Source organism: Lipotes vexillifer, unplaced genomic scaffold (assembly GCF_000442215.2).
Source record: "Lipotes vexillifer unplaced genomic scaffold, Lipotes_vexillifer_v1.1 scaffold1094, whole genome shotgun sequence".
Taxonomy (NCBI): domain Eukaryota; kingdom Metazoa; phylum Chordata; class Mammalia; order Artiodactyla; family Lipotidae; genus Lipotes; species Lipotes vexillifer.
This window is the reverse complement of record NW_006792775.1, coordinates 1775708-1793203: the sequence shown is the minus strand read 5'-3', so window position 1 is coordinate 1793203 and position 17496 is coordinate 1775708. Positions and strand designations below refer to the sequence as shown.

The window sequence follows — 17496 nt, the reverse complement described above, 5'->3', positions numbered from 1 at the left end:
GGGCAAGGAAGGGACCTCAGTCCCACAGCCGCACAGAACCGAACTCTGGCAACAGCCTGACCCAGCCTGGAGTGGGTCCTCCCCAGAGCCTGCAGGGGCAGCCAAGCCCAGCCCAGCCCACCCCTGGGTTTGACCCTGTGGGACTCAAAGCAGAGCCCAGCCAAGCTGCCCTCTGCTTCCTCTCTCCTCACTCACCTCCCAGCCCACTCCCAGAGTCTGCAAATGACCCCCGGTCCCCCGTCTGCTTACATGGAGGCTGCTTGTCTGGTGGGGTCCCCTCCCTCCCCATCCCACCACCATGTGGAGGAAAACAGCTCATCCCCTCCTGGGAAGGATCGCGTGCGGGCCGAGGCTGGAGCATCTCTGTTGCTCCTGTGTGTAGGCGGGTGGGTCTCCTGGAGCAGCGGAGGGTGACCCGGGCGACTGCTTGGACCCCGACGGCCCCTGAGAGCATCTGCTTCAGATGGGTGATGAGGGGCGGGCCCCTCCGGGCAGCGTCTGTAGGAGCGGGGCTCCCGGGGCTGGCAGCCACGGGCCCTGAGGGGCAGAAGGACCGTTGAGGCCGTTGGAGGATGCAGAGGGGCCGGGCGGGATGCCTGGGCAGGGAGGGCGCCCAGGTGGCCAGGGCAGAGTGGCTGAGTCAGGGAGTGAAGGAGGTGGCAGGCAGGGACGCTGTGAGCGCTGAGGGGTGGTGGGGCGCTGCTCGGCTGCTGGGACCGGGTCCTCCCTGCTCCCTGCTCATGGGAGGTCCTGGCCGGGGGCCCCAGAAGCACCGTCTCTCAGTGTCGGTGGAGTTGGCAGCTGTGAGGCCAGGTCTCGGCCAGGATGGGGGCTGCAGGGTGGAGTGCATGCTGCCCCTCCCTCAGTGGGCCCAGCCTCCCCCAAAGCACCTCCTCTGGAGAACTGGTCTGGCCCGTGGTCCAGGGGTCCCACTCGCTGGGCAGAGGCAGAGATCTTGGGAGTGGGGTCGGGGCGGGGCGTGCTCTCTGCCTGCCCACCTCCAGCTGCAGGGCTGTAGGACCCCTTTGGGGAGGTGGGGAGGGGCGGGCAGGCCTACCGTGGGCTCAGGGTGTATTTGCCCGAGTGGATGGCAAACCAGAGGAAGGCGCTGAGCGGCATCACGTACACCTGGGGGAGGTGGAGGCACCTGCACCAGCAGCTCCAGGGGAGGGGGCTCATCGCCCCCCGAGGAGGTCACTGGGCTGTGCAGGGTTCCCAGCCGTCTAGGGAAGGGAATCAGGGAGGCCCTGTCACCCCGCAGGCCTGCTCCTCCCGGCTCCCTGCGCAGGGCAAGCCTTGCTGGTCCCCAAGACCCGCGATCTGACCTGGGGCTGCCCAGCCCTGCCCTTCCGTCTGAGGTGGGGGGGGCACAGGCAGGTGGGGAAGGGGCGGGGGTGGGGGTGAGAGGGTACCATGGAGGCGAGGCTGAGGCTGATCAGGGTGGAGGCGATGTTCCTGTGCATCCTCAGGAAGTCCCTGATCCCCTGCAGGCAGTCCTGCGCGGAGGGCAGCACGCATGGGCCCCCTGACCGCCCCTCCCAGCCCAGGGCAAGGCGCCTCCACCAAGGCATGGAGCTGCAGCGCCCATCTAGGACAAAAGCTAGGGAGATGGAAAGTCGGGGTGCGGCACATCCCAGGGAAAACCACCCCGAGCTCTGGGGACTGGCACTGAAAACAGGCAAAAACAAGCAGGGTGGAGCCCACCTCTGTGGGGACCATGGGGCCCCCAGGGGTCCAGTGGGTGCTTTCCTCTGGGCGTCCCCTGATCTGCCTGTGTTGGGCCCCCCCAAACCCCATCCAGGGTGGGACACAGAGCCTGGGTGAGGAGAGGACACTGGCTAACAGGGTGGGGCATGGGTGTCCCCGGGCTGTCCTGGCTCCATCCTGAATTTCCACAGCCTCTCCAGGACGTGGCATCCGCAGAGGCTCTCTGTCTCCAAGGAAACGGGAGGTGACGGTCTCAACTCTGAATCACTCTGATGGTGGCATCTGGTTTGGGGGATGGACCTGGCATTTGGGGGCACGCTGGGGAAGGATGTGCTGTGGGACATGCAGGGTTAGACTGTGATGGCTGGGATGCCGGGGGGAAAGGAGGCCGGCTTGGTGTCTGACTGTCCGTCCATCTGTCCATGAATTCCCTTGATCGGGTCTGGTCCCCCAGCGTGGTCCCACTTCCTCTTGGAAGGCAGCCCGGGGTCAGACCACCATCTAGGACAACCTCCCTGCCCTCTCGCCCCCTCCCCGAGGTGTCCCCACCCACATGGCCTTTACAGTCTCCCCGTGGCCCCCACCACCCCAGAAGGTAAAAGAAACCAGACTTTGCTCCCACTTTGCAGACGGCGACCTGAGGCCTCTCCCTGGGTGGTGTGAACAGGCCTCCTGAGCCCCCTTCCCTGAATGCAGGGCCCTCTTCTGCCCTCGCCCCTCCCAGCGCGAGAGCCCAGGGTGCTGTGCTGGCTCTGTCCCTGGCTGGGCCTCCAGCCATTCGCATCCTCCTGTCCGTTTCTTGGAGGGTGGCCAGGAGCCTCTTGCCAGAGATAGGGGTGTTTGCTTCCCGGACAGCGGGGGAGGGGAGCTGAGGAGGCGGGGTGGGGGGAGGGGGGCCGCCGTCATCCCGAAGAATAGCGTCCCTGCCTCTGTCTCTCATCACTGAAGCCCTCGTGGCCAGACTCTGGCCTAGGCTGACCCTCTGGCAATCGCCCTTCTGGCCTTCAGGGGCCCTCGAACACCTGCCCCCAGCCCAACGCAGGCAGAGCTGCCCACCCGCCTCCTAGGGGCCGATGGGGGGCGGGCCGATGGGAGACCGATGGGGGGCGGTCTCAGTGCCTGACACTGTGCCTGGCCATGCGGAGCCCCCAAGCTGGGAACTGTGTGAAGGGGTGAGGGAGTGATTGGGGCCTGGAGAGGACCCGGGCCCGCGTCTGTCAACTCCCCCCAGCCCAGCACAGCCCCCAGGGTCAAGGCGTGGGAGTGGCCCTGCTCTGGGGCTGAGCCCCCCGGGGTCTCTGCAGGCCCTTCCCCCTCACCTGTCTGGCGGCCTCCTGCCCCCGACACAGGTCAGCCTCCGAGCCCTCCGGGAGGCCGAGGGGGGGGCTCTTACCACAGCACTGAAACTGCAGGGACAGAAGAGGGAGGCAGTTCGCTCTGAGAACCCCAGGATCCCTGTCAGACAGATGGGGAAACTGAGGCACGAAGGGCACCCCCTCCCCCCCCAGAGGCCAGGACCGGGGCTCAGGGCGAGGCTGCTGACTCTGCAGGGGGTGCTGGGTTCCGGGCAGCCTGGCCAGCAGTCACTGGGGCCCCACCGAATGCTGTGCCGTCACCACCCTGAAATTCGTCATCACTTTTGGACAAGGAGTCTTGCACTCTGCTCTGGGCCCCGCAAATCCTGGCAGTAGCTGCCCTTGTAGGGCAGACGGAGGACAGGACCTCTCTGTCTCCACCCCCTCCCCCCAAGGGGCACTGACAACCTGCGCCCTGGGACCTTCTGCTCAGCACCTGGCCCCCTGCCGGCTGGCTCTGGGGGGCTACCTCTGCCCATTTTCTAAATCACAGCCCACCTGGGGAGGCTGACCAGTCCAGGGCTGCCCAGGGAGGGGGCCTCCCCCCACCACGCTCACCATGTCCTGGATGGCCACCAGCTCCTGCCGCCAGACTCCTGACGAGCTCTTCACCGCCTGCTCATACACCTGATCGTAGGCGTCCAACACGGCGTCCTCCACCTGTCCCGAGAGCATCATGGGAAGGCCCCTGTGCCTGTGAAGCCCCTCCCCCGACGGAGCCCCCCGAAGGCGGGGCCTGGCCCTCGGGTGCTGGGTGGTGTCCAGCTGGCCCCCTCCTCCTTCCACGGGGCAGAGCTCCCTGGAAGCGGAGACTGGGTCCCCTGGTGGCCGGTCACAGGGGTCCCCATATTTCAGTTGTGGGGACCTCCCCCCAAGAATGGCCGTTAATGCCACTCTTGCCCCTGGGGGGTCCTGCAGGATAAACCAGAGGCCCGAGCTTGGCCACCCACCCCCCAGCTCTTGTCTTACAGTGGGAGGACGCCCTGGCCGAAGTGTCCACCTGCTTCTGTTGATCTGGAAACAGGCAGTGGGGAGGGAAAGCCACCGGTGGGCCCTGGGGGAAGACGGCCAGGAGTGGCCTCGTGCCAGGAGCTCAGCTCCCCAGGGATGCTCCAGGTCTTTGCCTAGAACCATCGGTAGGTTCTGAAAAGCCCAGGCAGTTACCCAGAGCTGGCCAAGGGCACCCAGGGCAGACGAGGCCCCTTGGGGGCAGACAAAGGAGAAGCAGGGTAGCAACAGGGGCCTGGCCAGCTCTGCCTTCACACCTCACCCAGACCTCATTGCCTCTGCCCAGCTAAGCATCCCCTTCTGTGCCTTTGCTCGTGCTGCCCCCAGACCGAAATGCCCTCCCCTTGCCAAGTGATTTCATCAGAGACAAACTGGAATCTTGCCTCCTCCAGGAAGGCTTCTGTGACTGCACTGGGGTCGCTGGCCTCTAGCATGGGCAAGGCCTCTGAGCTCCCTTGCCCTCTGATGCCTCTTTTCCTACCTCAGAGACCCTATGCCCTGCCTCCCTTCCCTTCCCATCCCCATGCTGTGCTGACAGCGGGGACAGGCTGACAGGCGCTCAGGGGTGCCCTGCTCTGGCCACTCACCCCCACCCTCCAGAAAGGAAGGGCGGCTTCTCCACTCCCAGCCTGGAGGACTTGGGGGCAGGTGGGCAGGGGGCGGTCTCGCCCAGTGCTGTCCAGTAGGAACCAGACCAATTTCCACCCTGACCACCACTCCCAGGGCTCATTAACCCTCCCGGCTGAGACCTTGCCCACAGAGTCAGCCAGCTGCTTTGTTCCCCACCCAGTGGGAGGTGGGCAGCGTCCTGGGCTGGGGGCCAGGCGCCAGGCCGGCCACCACCGCGGGAGACCTGGCTGGCGGCTCTCTCTTGGCCTTCGTTTCCTCTAGTGACATGGGGGTGGAGACCTGCCAGGCTGTACTGCGTTCTCGTGGGAGGGGGTCCTGGTGAGGACTGAGGGGCTAGCAGAGCTGGCCCGGGGTCGGTGGTGCAGGAGGCCGGGGCAGGGAGGCCAGCTCAGCCCACCCTTGGGGTTCCATCCCCACTCCCAAGGCCCACTAGGGCCCAGGGAGACCCCGGCCCCTCTGGAGGTGTTGTTACTGAAACATGAGTGGGAAGAACAAAGCCGCTGGTGGTTGAGCTGCACGTCTCTCCCCGTGACCCCAGAAGTGGGGCGCGAGTTTCTCCTTCAGATGGAGAAGCAGATCTGGCAAAGCCACGCCCCTGCCCAAGACCCCTGGGCCTGGCATCAGGGGGCCAGGCTGACTCTCCTGAGGCCTGGGTGCCTGGGTGGTGCTCTACCGTCTGCCCCCCATCACCAGGTTCAGGGGCTGTGTTTCTCCATGAGAAAACTGGGGGTGGGCTGGGAGGTCTCAGAGGCCCTTGGGCCCTGATACCTGGGTGCTCCCTGCCAGGGTGCCCCGATCTTTAAGCCCCATCTTCCAGGGCTCCAGGGGGCACCCCTCAGGACGGGAGTGCCTGGGGCGCTGAATACAAACCAGGTGCCTGGGGTGCCAGTCTGGCTCCCCACCCTGCCATTGACCTCTGCCTCCCCATTGTCTGCTAAACCTGCGGTGGGGGGGGCGGGGGGGGCGGGGGAGAATAGCTGCAGAGGGGGTGGCCCGTGGGAGCTGCAGGTGGTCTGCAGACCAGGGCCTTGTGCCCCAGGGCTGGTTCTGGCGGCCGCTGGACTATGGGGGAGGGGAGTGGCCTCGAGGGGAGGGGCCCAGACCTGGGAGCTAGAAGACAGACAGCCTTTCTCTGGGGCTCCCGGCAGTGCTCTACTTAATCCGTGCATGAATTATTAAGTGGAGCCAGGCAATTCATTGCCCCGCAGCCCGTCTGGGGACGGCACTGTGGCAGAGTGGCTCTCAGGCTCCCGCAGGAACATAATTAATAGCTCTCATGCTCTGTATTCATAGCACAGCCACCCAGTCCCTGCATTGCTGGCCCTCCCAGCTTCAGGGCGCCTACCAGGGCTCTGAGGGAGTGACCGCCCCAGGGTGCGGGGGAGTGAGTGCCCCCCCTCCAGGGTCTGCGGCCTGCCTTCTGGGCCACCAGGAGTCGTGGCCGGTCCCTGTCCTCTCCTTGTCCCCAGGTTTCCCATTTGTAGGGTTGCCCTAGATGGCCCATCTTGACCCCGTGTTTCAGGATATCTTAGGGGGTCACTCAGGGGAGGTGCAGGGGGAGAAATGGGGGTGAACAGATCCCCTGGAGCAAACAGCTTGGCCCTTTGTGCTTCTCTGCTCCCTGGGCCTCCATGAGGATCTCGTGGAAGGAAGGAGCGGGGCTGGGATCTGTCTGGCCCAGGCTGGCCCTGATGCCAAGGCACCTGCCCAGGTTCCCTGGGTTGGGGGGCACAGGACGGGTGGCTTGTCCTGCTCCTGCTGCTCGGGTCCCGTGCCCTGGCCAGTGCCCAGCTCTGCACTGGCCCCAGTGATGGAGGACAGACCTGGGCTCAGGGGGTGCAGGTGGGTCCCACTGGTTCATTCCCACCACTCAGCAGCCCCCTCATTGGGGTTCTCATGCTCCTTTTACAGATGAGGAAACCGAGGCCCAGGAAGGCTAGCTGGTCCCAAGGGCACCGGGTGAGAGGCTGACCCCAGACTTTGAAGCCAGAGCTGCCCCACCCCGGCCTCCTGTGGGCCCACGTGGGCCCGGACACGGAGGAAGCCCCAACCCCGACTGGGGTCAGGCAGGACCCCGAGAGCTGGACCCTGAAAGCCAGCTGGAGCGCAGACCAGACAGGAAGATTTCCGTCGGGGATGGCGGCAGGGGCTGGGACACGGAAGAGGCCAGCTGGGAGCCATCCGCTTTTGCACCCTCCCCTTCCCGGAGCGGGGACCCCAGCCAGATTATGGCCTGTGGCCCCTGCATGGCCCCTCCCCTGCAGAAGTGCAAATCCTGGGCTCAGAGCTGTAAACACACAGTGTCAGGGCAGAAAGGATGGGCTGCAGCCGCCCCCCAGGAGAGCTGCAGGGGTTGCCCAGGGCACCCTGGCAGCTGTCTTGGCCGGGACCACCCACACAGTGACCCAGACCTCGCCCGGGCTTCTCGGTGGATGGGAAATGTGAGGCCAAAACACCAGCCGAGCCCAGCGCTCCCTGGTCACCGAGAGCCGAGGCTGCCTTGTCAGGCTCCGAGCCCTCCAGAGCCAGAGGAAATGCCCTTTTTCCATCTGGCATTCCATCTGGGTGACCCCAGGTGATGCCAAGGTGGTGGTGAACAGTTTGGGGTGACCCTTGGGCAGGGAAGGGTAAAAAGGCATTGAGTCAGGGTGAAGAGCCCTGGATGCTGGACCCCTCCTGCCTGCCTCTGCCGGGGTGATCTTGCCCTCCCCCCACCCCCGTGGGCCTGAGTCCCTCCATCTGCAGACCAAGGGGATGGCCACCACCCTGGAAGGTCTGGTGACGGCCTCAACAACTCCAAGGAGCACTGGGGCAGGGAGCAGAAACTAGGCCCATTACTGCAGGTAAGACCAGAGTGGGTAATCACACACCTAAAGGCACACAGCACAAGCTCAGCCTCCTACCTGGCTGCATCTTGCATGAACATCTGCCGGGGGGTGGGGGGCCTGGGCAACAAGGGGGTCGGGGCCGCTGGGGCTCCTGATACACAGGCAAAAAATCATTGCTGGTCACCTGCTTGCACAGGGTTTTGCCCAGAAACCGGGTATACTCCAGCTGGACTGGCTTTGGTTTCCCTGATCCTTACAGAGTGCATGGGGAAACTGAGTCCCAGTGAGAGGAGAAAGGACTGATCAGGGTCTCAGAGAGTCCAGCCGGATGGGGCCTGTGGGGCTGGACTCTCCCGTCCCTCTCTGTGGCCCCACCCGCTGGCCCCGCAGCTCCTTGCGGGGCTGCCTCGGGGTCTTGCCTGGGGCTGGGCTCTCACAAGTGAAGGCTGGGGCCTGAGTTCTGCTGCCTCGGTCGTGTGCATCGCTGCGGACGGGGGGAGGCTGCTCCCCGGCACCTCTCATCCGGGGAGGAGCAGGGGCCTGAGGCCTGGGACAGATGCTGAGAAGCAGACGTGGTGGGGGGGTGGGGAGAGGGCCCTTTGGGAAGGGCGCCCCGGAGGCTGCCCTGCAGGCTCGCAGCTCAGCTGGGGAAAGAAGTCTGATCCTGTCGGGGGGCCATGGGCACAGGGTGCTGGAGGGCAGTGGCCGGGCTTGCTCTGTGCCCTGGCCTGGTACGGGCCAACTGGAGCCACCGGTGTCCCCTCCTCAGCCAACTGTGGACCCTCCTGGCCCCCACTAGTCCCCAGGCCCTACACGTGAGCCCGTCCGGGGTCGCTGCCCCTCTCCCTGAGCCTCTTGGGCACCCATTTTCTCTGCCTGGCCAGAGGGGGTCTGGCCTTGACCCCCAGCCCTGGTCTGGGAGGGGTCAGCTCTGCTCATGAACTTGGCCAGCCCCATTTCCCAGGCAGGCTCTCAGCTCCGTCTCAGGACCCAGAGTTCAGACAGAATTTCTGCAGGGCCAGGCTGCCCCAGCCCCCTGTGTCCCTTGGGAGCAGTCCTTCCCAAGCTGTGGTCCTGCCCTGCTCCCTGGGGTCAGCGCCCACCCTAGACCCGTGGCCTGCAGTCTTCGAGCCCTGCTCTCTGGGGGCCGGGGCCCTGCGTGACCGTGTTATCCCAGAGCTGGGGCATCCTTGCCTCCCAGCCCTGAGCCACCCCAGAGCCCCACTGAACCAGTGGCACCCAGAGGACAGAGGGACGGATGAACAGATGAAGGAAGGAAGAAACAAAGGAGCCCCCTGCTATGGGGACCCACACCCACCATTACCACGGTCACCACTGACATGCATGTCCCTGGGAAAAGCCCACAGTGAAAATGGAATGAGTAGGATCATGTGAACGGTCCCACCTCCAGGCAGCTCGAGTCCTGGACTGCAGGGCCGCTGTCGTCCTGTGGAGGAGGCCTGGCCGTCCCCTCCACTGTCCTGCAGCGCCCACGCCTGGACAAGGCCTCTCCCTGCCTGGCCCGATCCCCGTCAGGAGAGCAGCCCCCAGTGCATTTTCTGGAACCAACCCCCACTAATCAATCCCTCAGGCCAGCTGGGGGGCCTCCTTCCAACCCCCCAGGTCCCATCTTTAGTGAGAAGGGGGTGTCTGAGGCCTGTACCTGCTTCCCCTCCTTCTCTGGGGATCCGCTGTCCCCAGCCCAGGAGAGGGCCAGCCCTCTGGTCTCTGCATCCCCACCTCACCCCCAGGCAGAGAACGTCCCCACAGCGGTGACCAGCAGGTGACAGGAAGCACGGAACGGACTTTCTCATACCTGAGGGACCCTCGCCGGCGGGATGGGGGCGGGCCGGGGCGCTCACCTGCGTGGGGTTGTGGAACCTCCAGAAGACCACCTGCACCAGGGCGCAGAACACCAGGGCAAAGCACAGGAAGGCCTGGGGCAGAGGAGGGACCGTGAGTCCGGGCGCCGTGGTGGTGGCCTAGCGACTCCCCACTGCCCAAGGGGGAGGCCTTGGGCGGCGGGCACACTGGTCCCCATCCCTTCTTTTGGCCCTTCTCGGGAGACCCCCTATTGCTGGTTTTAGCTCCCGTGAGGGGCGTTGATGGCAGTGCCACAGCCCCTGCCCCAGGGACGCAGGCCTGCCCTCTGCGGCTGCTGCCGGGAAGCGCACTGGCCCTGGAAGGGCCAGGCAGGGCCTTCCCGAGCCTGAGATTTGGATCCCGGAGAAGAAACGAACCCATTTTAAGTCTGGGCAGGAGGGGTGGCTCAGGGGCTGCAGGGCCCCCTGAACAGGGAGGGCCTTTGGAGGAGGGACTGCTGCTTTGCTTTTGTTTTCTGAAACATGCCTCCCGGGGGGGTTCAGAGTTGGCATTCTGCAGAGAGCATGGCCAGGAGGATGCCCCGAGACGGGGTGACTCCTGCGGAGAAGCCCCACCCCCTTCGTCCCACCCTGCTCTGTCCCCGTGGCCCAGCTGACCCCGTCCCCACCTCCTGCCACCCCCTGGGCCCCAGGGCTTTGGTGGCGTCTGTCTCTCACGGGGGTTCTGAAGCTGATGAACTTTATGGTCCCTCCCCGCAAAGTGCACACATGCCCCCAAAGCTCTTTTGTGGGTCATTTCAGAGGGTCATCCCAGACTAGGAGCCCTGGCCCACGTGATGCCTTGGGGACATCCCCCCACCCATAGTCTGATTTGCCACTTTGTGCTGGTGACCCTCTGATTCGGGTCTCGGGCTGAGGCTCCTTCTAAAGCCCTGGACAGTCGATTCGCCTGCTGACCACACGGCCCGGGGGTCTGGAGGCCTGGTGTCACCGCCCCACCTGTCACCCCGGGCTGTCCGTGGCCGGGGGCAGGCTGCGGCCAGGCTCTCCCAACCTAGGGGCCGCACTCAGGGTGGCACCTGGAATGGAATGGAGGGACACCCCAGATGCAGATGGACACACACGCTGCCCGAGCTGGATGGGGTTTGAAAAAAGAGTCCACACAGGGGTGGGGGCCCACCAGGCTCCATGAAAGAGTGGGGGCCACCCCGCCAGCGCCCAGACTCAGTGTAGGCACAGGGACCTCCGGCTCTTCTCAGGGGCGGGCGGCCCACCGGCCTTCACCCCATGTTCCCTCCTGCCTGCCCAGGGGTCTTCAAGGCCTCAGTCTCAGGACAGCCAGGACATGCTGCCTCCTCCCCCGTCTCCCTCCTCCCCGCCCCCCCTGCCCCCCCGGGCTGGCCGAGGGCCGCCTTCCCCATCTGGAAGCCATTGCTCAGCATTGCCTTGCAGGCTGGAGGCCCAGAGCCAGCTCAGGGGACCAGCATTTTCCAGGAACCGGCTCATTCCTCAGGAAAGCAAGCATCACGCCCTTCCCTCCCGCCTCCAGTCCGCCTGCATGGAGGGTCCTGGGCGGCGATGAGCGCGCCGGGGCCCCCAGGCCCTCTGCGGGGCTGAGGCTCTGGTGCGGCCGGGCCCCATCCCTACCGGTTTCTTTCTCCCTGTTCTGAACAAAACCACATACATAAATCAAAATGGCTGCCTCGGCGCTGCTGCCAACCCTACTCCGAGCCTGCGAGCCTCTCATTTCCTGTGTGTGACGCTGGTGCGGGAGGGGGCTGGGGGGGGGCAGGAAGCGGCTGGGGAGCGGCAGGTGGGAAAGATCTCTGCCCCCTGGCCCTCCACGTGGGCTCACACATGCCAGACGCGGCACGCACACTGAGATGCACACACACGGCCGTGGCTCAGCAGGGCAGTAGGGGAGTGAGGTCTCCCAGACCCCGCGGGGCCGTGCTGGGCTTGCCGTCCAGGCTGGGGGCCCAGGGCGGGAGGTTGGGGTGCAGCAGGCGGGCGGCCGTGGGGCCCGACCCAAGTAACGGTGAAGGGACGCGGAGCCGAGACCCTGGTGCTCCCTGGCCCCCGCCCCCAGATCAGGGTGCAGAGCTGGGGCGCTCGGGAGCTGGGGAAGGCCCTGGTGACCGGCTGGGCCGAGAACCGTTGAGCCAGGAACCTTGGGAACAGGAGCCTTTGGCATCTTCCCGCCTCGGCTCTGAGCCCAGCACCATGGCGCCCCCTGGTGGCCGATGCTGCAGCCTCGGCGCTGGCCTCTCCGGGCCGCCCTCACCAGGACCCCTGGGTCTGGCCCCGCCAGCAGCCTTGACCTCCAGCCCTGAGGCCCTCTGGCAAGCCCCACGCCTCAGGGCTCCCCTTTGGGAGGACAGTGCACCTGCCTGGTAAGCTGCCACTGGGGCCTCCTTCTCTCCCCCCATACCCCAGCCAGACTGCACAGGCCCGGGTCTTAGTGCGCCCACGCAGCACTGCCCTGCCCATGCTCCTGCGGGGTCCTGGTTAGGGCTCGAGCTGCCGGATGCCCCTCTACTCCCCAAGCACACCCAGGGCCGGGGCCCGGCTCCAGGAGGTGACTCTGTCCCTGCCCTTGGTGATGTTTACAACCCAGGAGTCCTTCAACCAACATTTGCTGACACAGGCTGGGCCGAGAGACCCGCCAGCCCTGGGGACCCAGAAGGCTGCCCTCAGGGAGCCCAGGGTTGCCGGCCTCAGAGGCCAACCCGGGGAAACACAGCCCCGGCCTGAGGTCTCAGGGGTTGTCAGCCCCACAAACCACTCCCAGGGGAGGGGTGGGTTTGCCAGAGCAGAGGGCTGGGGGCAGGAAAGCGGGAGGCCAGAGGGACCCGTGGAGGCACAGGGAGGCTGGACTTGGTCTCACGCGCCTTGGGGAGCCTGAGAAGGCTCTGGGGGGTGGTGTGCACCAGGTGACAGCACAGGGCACCAGCCAGGAGCTGAGGCCCCAGTTCAGGTGAGAGGAGGGGCTTGAGCCCAGAGTGGGCAGGCCCGTGGTCCCTGGGGAGACGGGGCTGGCAGGTGGAGCAACAGGACAGGCTGGTGGGGACCGAGATAGGGCCACATGGAGGAACAGGTATGGGGGCAACACAGGGCCACTGCTGTGGGGTGAGGTCAGAGGCTTGTGGGACCTCGAGGGGTGGGGAGACCCCACTGCTGGTGGCTGCAGGGGAGGGTGTGCTGCTCAGGAGGAGCCCGACTGCAGGCCGCCTCGGGGCCACTGACCAGTCCCGGCCTACAGGTGATGGATTGGGCCTGGCCTCCTGGTAAGGGGATGGAATTCACCCAAACCACGTACGCAGCGACTCCAGTGTCACAGAACCAGGCCCTCCCTGGGCCTTTGAAACAGTGCCTAGGCCTGGGGGGGTCAGCTCTGCCTTTCAAGGCCCCCATGGATGATGGGGGTGAGATAGGCACCTGGTGGAGGGGGTTCTGGCTGTCCCGGGTGGAAGGGCCTTGGTGGTCCCAGGTGGAGGGGTCCTGGCTGGCCCACACCCCTGGAGCCTCAGTTTCTGTTGGGACACAGGGAAGAGGCAGGCTCCGTGGGCTCACAGCCCTGCCAGATCCCGTCTGGGGGAGCTGGGGACACAGAGAACTCACCCCAGCCATGAGGCCCCTGGCCTCTCTCACAGTGGCTGCGGCACTCAGCACAGCCCCCAGGGTCAGGAGCGCGGCCAGGGTGATTCCTGTGGAGAAGGCTGAGCGTGGAGAGAGATGGGTGTCAGCGTGCCCAGGGCAGGGGTCCCATGTGCACAGAGCCAAGGTCTGAAATCCAACCTGAGAGTCAACTTGGGGTGCTGGACTTTGCGAAGCTCTGAATGGGCCTTGTCTGGTCAGGCAGGGGTGTACCTCCCACCACCCATCCGCCTCCATGCCGGCCCCGCCCTCCCTCCTAGCTTCCTGTCGCCCCTGTTCCCCCAACCCCAGGGCTATCTTAGAGCCCACATCCCTGCCCCCAGGCCCTACTGGCAGGTGGCTGTAATCTTATCAGTCCAGGCTTGGCCCCAGGCTTCCTGCTCTAGGGAGTCTGGGGTTCAGGGCTCAGGGTAAAAACATGGGGCCTGCGGCCACCAGGAGGCCTGGGGTGGGGACCACCAGCCCCAACCCCCTGAGCCTCGGCTTCCCCCACAGCCTCTCTCCTTGGCCTCCAGTGTGCTCTCTCCGGAGGCCAAGCCCCCCAGGGGCAGGGTAGGGGGCACAGGATGCCATCTCTGATGCTCAAGGCCTCATCATGGGTGAGCACCGCTTCCTGGACACAGAGGACAGGGTCCGGACGCCACCCGACATGCCCACACTGTCCCCGGGGTCCCAGGGCGGGAGACCTGGGCAGACCCCAGGCTCTGCCCAGTGGAGCTGGGACTTCCGGGTGGCCCTTTCTACCTCTGACCCCACTGCCTGCCCCAGCCCGGCTCCACTCGGGAGACCTCACGCTAGCCTGGGGCTCCTCCCCAGCCACCTTTGCTCCTGAAGCCCCCTCCCCAATAGTGGCTGCCCCGCCCAGAGCCTCACTTACCCCAGAGGTGCAAAGCTTCATAGGGGGTCCTCTCTGAGGATGCGTGGCCGATGACAGCAAAGTGAGGCCCGAAGTAGGTGAGCACTGCTGTGGTGGCCATAGCGAGGCCCAGTAGCTGGGGGTGGGGTAGACCCAGCATGTGGGGCAGGGCTGGGCACTGACCCGTCCCCCTGCCAGCCTCCCTCCAGCTTCCAGGTCTCACAGGAGACAGGATCGACTGTGGGGCCTCTGGGTGTTTCTGGGGGTGGTCTCAGGGAGACCTTTGGCCCAGACACTCCCCAACACAGACAGCCCCCCCCCCACAGGCACACAGACGCACTCACACTCACACAAGACACCCCGGCACACACACTCACACTCACATCCCGCCTCCCCTGCAACATGCGCACCCACTGCCCATCTTTTCCAAGGGCCTGGAACCTTGCATCATTCCATTTGCGGAGCAGGGAACGGACCCACCCAGCCCTTCTCAGCCCGCCTCTCTCCCCCCACCAGCCATGAGAGCACCTTCCAGAGCGGGAGGCCAGCCCCCCCCACCGCTCCCCCAGGGAAAGCCCCTCCGAGCCCGGTTCACCAGCCCCCCAAGGCCCTCAGGCCTTCTCTAGGGCCCGTGCCTCCCGGCAGTAGGACAGGCACTGCTCGTGCGGCATCCTTCTGCTGCCGGGAGTCTGCCACCAGAGCCCCAGGTGCATGTCCACCGGGGCGGCAGGGCTGGTGTGGTCGGGGTGGGGACCGCAGTCCCAGAGGTCCGGGAGCATGGCTCAGCACCCCCACCGCCGCCTCCCGCCCCTGCCCAGCCTGCCTGTTACCAAGACAAAGAGACTGGTGACCAGCATCTGGCATTTGGCCACCCTGACTCGACTCCAAGGCCCCATGGAGGTCTCCTCTGCTCTCCCCTGCCCTTCTCTTCCTTCCCCTCCCCTCCCACTGTGGTTTCCAGCTGGGCGGGGGCCTCAGACCACAGCTGCCCGCCCAGGAGCTGGGTTACGTTGGTCGCCCATCTGTCTGATTGCCAGCACACCAGGAACTGAGCCTCTGGGGACCCCAGAGGAAGGGCAGGCAGGAAGGCGAGGGGTGGCGAGGGCAGCTTCTGCCCCCCTGCTGCCCCCACCCCTGGCCCAAGACCCTAGGATGCTTGCAGATGAAAGAGGCCTCTCCCAAAGGCGCTCCTGGCGTGGCTGCAGAGGACCTTGGGTGGAGGTGGGCAAGTGGGAGAGGGCACATGCGCGGGGGTGACAGAGCTTCCTGTCTCTGGAGTGTGCGAGCAGAGGCTGGACCTCCCGTTAAGTCCTGCCTGGGGCCATCGTCCTTGGAGGACTTGGGGAGAGAAGGTCCGATCCGGATGTCCTTATTGAAGCATTGTCTTATGAAACATCTTTTGAAATGCTCTGTGACATCAAAAGTTTTGAAAAAGCAACTTGATTTTTGATGCCTCAGCGGCACAAATGAGTAATTTAGGGCCGAGCCATCTGGAGGGTGCGGGGGTTTGGGGGGTGCTGGGCCCTCACCGGTACCCACACCGAGGCTTTGTCAAAACCCGAATCTGTAATCAAACTAAACCACGTGAACCCGGGGATGGGGCACGGCTGCAAACCCAAATGAACGTGGGGCTGTGCTAACTGGGCCACTGGGCCCAACGTGGGCCTGGAGGGGACACGCAGTGAAGGTGCTCTCTGGGTCCCACCTGGGCCAGCTGGAACCACTAGGACCCCTGCTGTGGTCCTCCAGGGCTGGCCACCTGTGCACGGCTCACCTCTCATGCTGGAGTGGCCCCCCTTCAGTGTCTCGTAATGTGGGTCCTCTGGACACTGGGGGACCTCAGCCGTGGAGGATGAGTGCCCCAGATAGCCATGGGCGTGGTGATGGTTGGCCTTCTAGAAACCAGCAGAATGGGGCTCTGGGCTGGCTGTCAGCTCCGCCACCTCCTTGCCCAGAGCAGGGGCCAGCCAGCAGGGGCCAGCCAGGACCCCTCATCTATCCCAGTGCCCCCCATGTGACCCCTGGCCCCCAGGAATCCCTGCTCTGGGTCTGCAGGGGCAGGAGGGGTCCCCGATGTCACCACCTGTGGGTCGCTCCGGTGGAGCCCGGGTGTGGCCCAAGGGGGTGCAGCGAGAGTGAAAGTCCGGGATCCAGGGGCAGCAGGGCCATGGGCTGGGGAGCTGGCCACCTGGACCCTCCCTCCAGCAGAGATGAGCCACAGGTCACTGTGCCTGCCTCACTTCTGGCACTGTCTTTCTCTGACTTTGGGGCAAATCTTTCGGAGCAGGGCCGGGCCTGGCTTCTTGACCTAGCCCTGTGGAGCACCTACCCTGTGCCAGGCACCTGGCACAAATGACCTCGCTGTGTTTTCCCAAAGCGGCACCAGACCCCTCTGTGGGCAGGAAATGAGGCTTCCTTGGTGACTGGCCTGGTGGGGACTGAACCCGGGTCAGACCCCCTAAAGACCAGGCTTCTGACCGCGGCCCCCGACCGTGGCCCCCTTGCACTGTGCCCCCCAGCTTGGCAGGGAGCCTGGCCTATGTCGGGCGCCATACACACTTGCCCCAGGGAACCCCTTTCCGTGGCTGAACCTCACCTTCCCACTTCGACAGCCTGTCTGCAAGAGGAAGTGGCATCTGGAGGGGAAGCCGCTGGCCCTGCCCAGCTGCGTGACCCTCAGCCACTCGCCCATCCCCTCTGGCACCTGCGGTGGCCACCCCCTCGTGAGGGCAGAGCTGTCCAAAGGGGGCCTGAAGCAGCAGCTTCTGTCCGGAGGAGCTGGGCCAGGGCACAGACCCCCACCTCGCACGGACCCTGTGCTGAGGGCCAGGGCCCGCTGTGAGCCGCCTAGGCTCTGTGTCCACGGAAGACGTGTGTGCACGTGTGTGCCTGTGCATTTGTGTGCACCCACGTGTGTTTGTGTAGTGTTGGTTGCTGGCCAGTGACCTCCTTTTTCTCCCGCTTCTCCGCCCTCATTTAATAATTACTTGGTCAATAGAAAACTGTTTTGTCAGGGAAACCAACTGACAGAGCTCCCAGTGGCCAAAGCTGGGATGGTTTGAGCAACAGAATAAATAACGTATTGGATGACAACCCACGATATTAAGCAAATATCCATGAATCCATGCTGGTTCAAATAAAGGACTGAATGAACCACTGGGGCAGAAGAGAAATCGTCCGTGCAGAAGAATTCCAAATAATGTGTGTGGATCCTCTCCTGCCAGGGATGGGATCCTCACTCCCAGCCGTCAGGTGTGGCTGCATGTAGCAGCCTCCTCCTGGTCCCCCTTCCGGTTCTGACAAGCACACCTCAGCCAGGTGAGCGCAGACAGCATCGCAGAGGTAAGCCGTGTTGAGGGCGTGTGCCCTGATGGGATGGGATGGGTGGGCCCTTCACCGCTGTGGTCTTGCTGCCCAAACCCACAGCCCTAGTCCAATCATGACACAAACACCAGACAAACCCCAACAGAGGGCCGTCCTGCTACACACCCGGAAGTCCTCCTTCACACTGTCAAGGTGATCAAAACTGCCACAGCCCAGAGGAGCCGAAGGAGATGTGATGACCAGATGTGTGTGCGATCCTGGATGGGGTCCCAGAAGAGAAAAAGCGAAGCAGGTACAGACTAAAGAAA

The 17496-nt window shown here is 64.9% G+C and overlaps 1 protein-coding gene across 1 annotated transcript; it reads right to left on the bottom strand.

Annotated features, from left to right (window-relative positions):
* Positions 1 to 245: 245 nt before the first annotated feature.
* On the bottom strand, positions 246 to 14760 carry TSPAN32 (tetraspanin 32). Its single transcript, XM_007466007.1, has 8 exons — positions 14695 to 14760; positions 13886 to 14000; positions 12973 to 13070; positions 9391 to 9465; positions 3621 to 3722; positions 1413 to 1496; positions 1058 to 1128; positions 246 to 537 (listed from the first exon to the last, which is right to left on the bottom strand). Exons 1-8 carry the CDS (start codon positions 14758 to 14760, stop codon positions 246 to 248), a joined length of 903 nt encoding a protein of 300 aa, XP_007466069.1.
* Between the last annotated feature and the right edge of the window lie 2736 nt (positions 14761 to 17496).